Genomic DNA, 4614 nt, shown 5'->3' with positions numbered 1-4614 from the left:
ACAGTTTCATCCTCGGGGTCGAGTGCGGCAGCGCGGCAGCTGGGGCGCCGCCTAGGGCTCGGGCTACGCCGCCGAGATGGACGTGGAAAGCGGACTCCAAGCCATCACGGCCCGCCTCGGCCGCTTCCACGTGGTCCTGTGCGCCCTGCTCTCCACCGCCTACGTGTACCAGGCCCTCTTCAACCTCAGCTTCGTCTTCACAACGATGCGCTCCGAGCACAGGTCAAGCGGTGGTTTTTGTTTTTCTTTACCGAGTAGATTGAGACTAAAATTTGCATTCGAGACTAATTTCTTGGTTTTATCAAGCACTGACAAGGGAAGCCCACCAAGTGTAAATTCCCGATTTTCATTCTACTTTAGGAAATTGTTGGTCTAAATGTGTCATCGAAGGACACATCAAAATTTTTTGCTCAAATTCATATTTAGGGGTTATTTTGGGCATTCGTTCCAAAAGCTGCTATTTCAACAATTTTTTTTAATTTTCAAGAATGCTAACTCGTCAAATTGCGGTCCTTCGGGCCTTGGCCTTGGCCCTTGGCCCGGGTAGAGCGGGTAGGCAAACCCGCCCGCACCTGTGTCTTTTATGCAACACCCGGTACATTTCCCCTCCTAAACGTGGCGGTAGCGCCTACACGGCTTCAGATAGAGCAAAACGGACGAAATTTTCACCCAAAGAACGGACTTTTCCAGTGTTTGCTACACCGTTATTCCGGTCTTTGTCAGTAATGGGTCCTTTTCTGTTTCCGTTGAGAAGATTGTTTGCAATTAAGAAACGGGGGAGGACCGATTGAAACATTATATGACATAGGCGATCAGCAGGACTGATCGGGTCGACTGACGGTGGCTCGGGGGGTTTCTTCTGGTGGTGCAGGTGCCTGGTGCCGGACTGCGAGACGAACGCCTCCCTGACGGACATGCGCCCCTCCTGGCTGGATGGCACTGTTCTCCCGGCCGACACCTGCAGCCCCTTCATGCTGGACGTGCAGTGCGGGGGCCGCGAGCGCGCCAACGTCACCGTGCGCTGCGACCAGTGGGTGTATCCGGACAAGGACCTGTCGATCATGACGGAGGTGGGACTGGTTGTGTGTGGCACCCCTTTGTGAGTTTTTAGCTCCCAAAGTTGTGACGGGGCGGCAGAGTCTGCGCGCGACGTGCCCGACGAAAATGTGTGGTGTGACCATGTTGCAGTGGGACCTGACGTGCTCCAACGACTGGCTGATCGCCATGGTCGGCACGGCCAACAGCCTGGGCCGCGCGCTGGGGCTGCCGCTGTTCGGCTACGTGTCGGACGTGCTGGGGCGCCGGATCGCGCTCCTCGTCGGGCTGGGCGTGTCCTGCTGCCTGGGCATCGGCCGCTCCTTCGCGCCCAACTACGCCACCTTCGTGAGCCTCGAGTTCCTCGACCCCCTGTTTTACGACGGCATCGGTGGCGCCGCCTTCATCATGGGTACGTAGGCACAGCATAGGCCGTCGGCCGTCCCGGGTACTTCACAATAAATTCAAGCGTCCACAAATGTTTCTGTTTTTCTTTAATTTTTCCATTTTTTTCTGATTGTCTCTGTTTTTTTCTGATTTTTGCAGTGATTTGTCCTTGATTTTTAAAAATTGTTTTGAAGCAGCGTGTACACTGACTTCTTTGAAGTAAAGTACCCCTCGGCCGTGTCTGTGAGCAGGGATGGAGCTGATGCCCACCCCGGCCCGCGGCGCCTGGTCCGCCGTCACCCACGTCATCTTCGCCTTCTCGCTCGCCTTCCTGGGCGTGGTCGCCTGGCTGCTGCCGCACTGGAGGCTGATGCTGAGGGCCATCTACGGCTCCGCGCTGCTGTGCCTGGCCGCCCTGTGGTGAGCGACAGGTGTCCTTGGTGACGCCCGCCCCGGCCAAAGGGCCCGGCGGCTTCCACCACACAACAGTTTACCGAGTGGCTCATAATGTGTAATTCGGGATGTGTGACATTCGGCGGTAATCTTATCTGCCACGTGTTTTATTCTAGGTTCGCTCCCGAGTCGGTTCGCTGGCTGGCGTCAAAAGGGCGCTCAGCCGAGGCCTTCAAGATCATCAACAAGGCTGCAAAAATGAACGGCATCCCTGACTTCACTCCGCCTCCACGGGTGGCGGCGGCCGCGGCCGCGGCGGTGGACGACTCCGGCAAAGACCCGAAGGTCTGACGCTTGGCTTGACTTTAAGATTGAGACGCTCCAATTAGGAATCGTTTGGGTTCCTGGACATCTGACTTTCTTAATACGTTAACACAAAAAATGTATCAACATCATGTAATTTTAAAAAAAGAATAATGTTGTGGGATGCATGCATTTTACATCGCACTATCCAAAATTTCGTAAGGATTACAATATAGAGGTTGGGCGTGCAGAACATTCCTCTGTCGATATTGTCTGAGCAAGGCTGCGACACATTTGAGTATAAATTTCAAGATTGTTTTTACAAACCTTTTCTTGTTTAGGCCGCGAATACCTCCCCCCAGTCCAGCTTTTCGGCGGACGTCAAGGAGTTCTGTCGCTCGCGCATCCTCGTGCTGCGGCTCGTCGTCAGCTGCCTCTGCTGGTAGGCTTCCCTGCAGGTCCGGTCTACGGGCGGGCACGACGATAGACGTCCCATTCTCTAACAATTTCTCTGCGCCGCCCCCGCAGGGTCGCCATCATGTTCGTGTACGACGGGCTGGCCGTGTACTCCGTCTCGCTGGCGGGCAACCAGTACGTCAACTTCATGCTGGTGGAGCTGGTGGAGGTGCCGGCCGCGCTCATCGCGTGGAAGACCATGGCGATGGCGGGCCGGCGGGCCACCCTCATGTACTCCATCGTGCCCGCCGCGGCATGCTGCGTGTCCTACCACTTCCTCCCAGCGGCCCCCCACGGTAGGCGTCCGTCACTGTAAATTGAAGCGTACCGGGTGTAACTATGAATACGCAGCAGTGTTGCGGGTCTGCCTATTCTTTACACCCGGTAAGGGGCCATGGCCCTCTGCAGCCATATTGAGTATGCAATCCCGCAACACTGCAACGTATTCACAGTTACACACGGTACACAGATTTTTCATTTCTCTTGATTTTTCTGTTTTTTTCTGATTTTTTACTTTTTTGAATTCTATGTCGATTGCTTTAATTACTTTTTTCCTTCATTTGTTTTTCCCCCTGATTTTTTTTTGAGTGAAGAACCCATTGCCTTTGGTCCGTCGCCGTTCTTCCATTGAAAACAAATCTATCGACGTCGACGTCGTTCTTACGTCCAATGAATCGCCTTGGTTACAGAAGCGGCCTGGGCCCGTACCGCGGCTGTCTTGCTCGCCAAGCTGTTCGTGACCGTGGCCTACACCGCCACCTACGTGCTGGCCGCGGAGCTGTTCCCCACCCGCCTGCGCCACACGATGTACGCCCTGAGCGCCACCTGCGGCCGCCTCGGCTCGGCCCTCGGGCCGCAGATGCCCCTGCTGCGCGCCTACATGGAGTCCCTGCCGCTGCTCGTGTTCGGCGCCGTGTGCTTCCTCACAGGGCTGCTTGCGCTCACCGTCCCCGAGACGGCCAACGTGGCGCTGCCGGACACGGTCGAGGAGGCGGAGGCCATCGGCAAGACGATGAAGAAGAGGGGTCCCCTGGAGGACATCGAGCTGCCTCACAATACCGCATCGCGCGGTGCTTCAAATACGTCAAACACTTGATACTATTTTTTTTAAAAACGAAATTGTTTTCTTTTACTTCACTTCAAATCTCATAGAGGATTTACGTTTGCATATCACACGTTTATTTTCCACACATACACACACAAACTCACCCCTGCTTACACGTAAAAAGATATGAGAACAACAGAACACGTACGTAACTTAATTGGTATCAAAAGCATTCAGTAAATTTATGTACACGGCCCACTGAAGTTTTTCACAAATAATAGTTCAGTGCAGCAGCAGTCAGGCCCGCGTGCCCATCAGCGGGCGTCGGCAGTGTGCGCGGGGGTCGCCGAACTGGATAATCCACTCCGTGGACGTCATAAGGTGCACTGTCGTGGAGGTCTCGGCGTACGGACTTCCCCAGGCAGCAGCGCTGCGCTACTCGCGCGGGAGCGCCGAGTCGCTCTTGCCGCGCGCGTAGGAGCGGATGTTGGGCGACTTGGTGCCGAGCATGCGGTCCAGCAGGGACTGCTTGTTCTTCATGCGGCGCGCGTTCAGCACCTCCCGGCACAGCTCGTGGAACGCCTCGGCCACCTGGGACACCTGCTCGGCCGCGGTCAGCTCGGAGAACCAGCAGTCGTAGTCCTTGGCCAGGATCTCACCTGCGCAAGTCGCCGTCGTCGTCGTCGTCCCCGTGGACGGTCAAGAAAAAGGAAAAGACGATTGGAGAAATGACCGTGTCCGTGGTTAGACTCACCCTCCTCGGTGCTGACCTGCCGGAGGTGCACCATGTCGCCCTTGTTGCCGACCAGGGCGAGCGGCGTGTCTCCCGGCAGCAGCTGCTTGACGCGGCGCACGTAGTTGAAGGAGCGCCGGTCCGTGATGGAGTACACGAGCAGGAAGCCGTCGGCCCAGTGCAGCGACTCGCACGCTGGGGTGTCGTCCTCGGACTGCAACGAGAACGACCCGTGTTTAACGTTCAGCCCTCTGCCCCCCCC

At 56.1% G+C, this 4614-nt stretch overlaps 2 protein-coding genes across 2 annotated transcripts in view; one reads left to right on the top strand and one right to left on the bottom strand.

Annotated features, from left to right (window-relative positions):
- Positions 1–6: 6 nt before the first annotated feature.
- On the top strand, positions 7–3742 carry LOC113210434 (solute carrier family 22 member 21-like). The gene is made up of 8 exons (XM_026428427.2): positions 7–222; positions 872–1070; positions 1189–1447; positions 1674–1842; positions 1992–2160; positions 2460–2560; positions 2647–2870; positions 3264–3742. The coding sequence occupies exons 1-8, from the start codon at positions 77–79 to the stop codon at positions 3668–3670; spliced, it is 1674 nt and encodes a 557-aa protein (XP_026284212.1). The 5' UTR covers positions 7–76; the 3' UTR covers positions 3671–3742.
- The window catches only part of LOC113210436 (ras-related and estrogen-regulated growth inhibitor), a 4403-nt gene continuing 3519 nt past the window's right edge, over positions 3731–4614 (bottom strand). Inside the window, exons 4-5 of the mRNA XM_052276078.1 lie at positions 4374–4566; positions 3731–4278 (exon numbers count right to left, since the gene is read on the bottom strand). Of these exons, the coding sequence (XP_052132038.1) occupies positions 4055–4278; positions 4374–4566 (417 nt within the window). The 3' untranslated portion in view covers positions 3731–4054. The remainder of the gene's footprint in view (positions 4279–4373; positions 4567–4614) is intronic.

This window comes from Frankliniella occidentalis, unplaced genomic scaffold (genome assembly GCF_000697945.3).
Source record: "Frankliniella occidentalis isolate FOCC.00 unplaced genomic scaffold, Focc_3.1 Scaffold1571, whole genome shotgun sequence".
Taxonomy (NCBI): Eukaryota; Metazoa; Arthropoda; class Insecta; order Thysanoptera; family Thripidae; genus Frankliniella; species Frankliniella occidentalis.
This window is presented reverse-complemented; position numbering and strand designations above follow the sequence as displayed.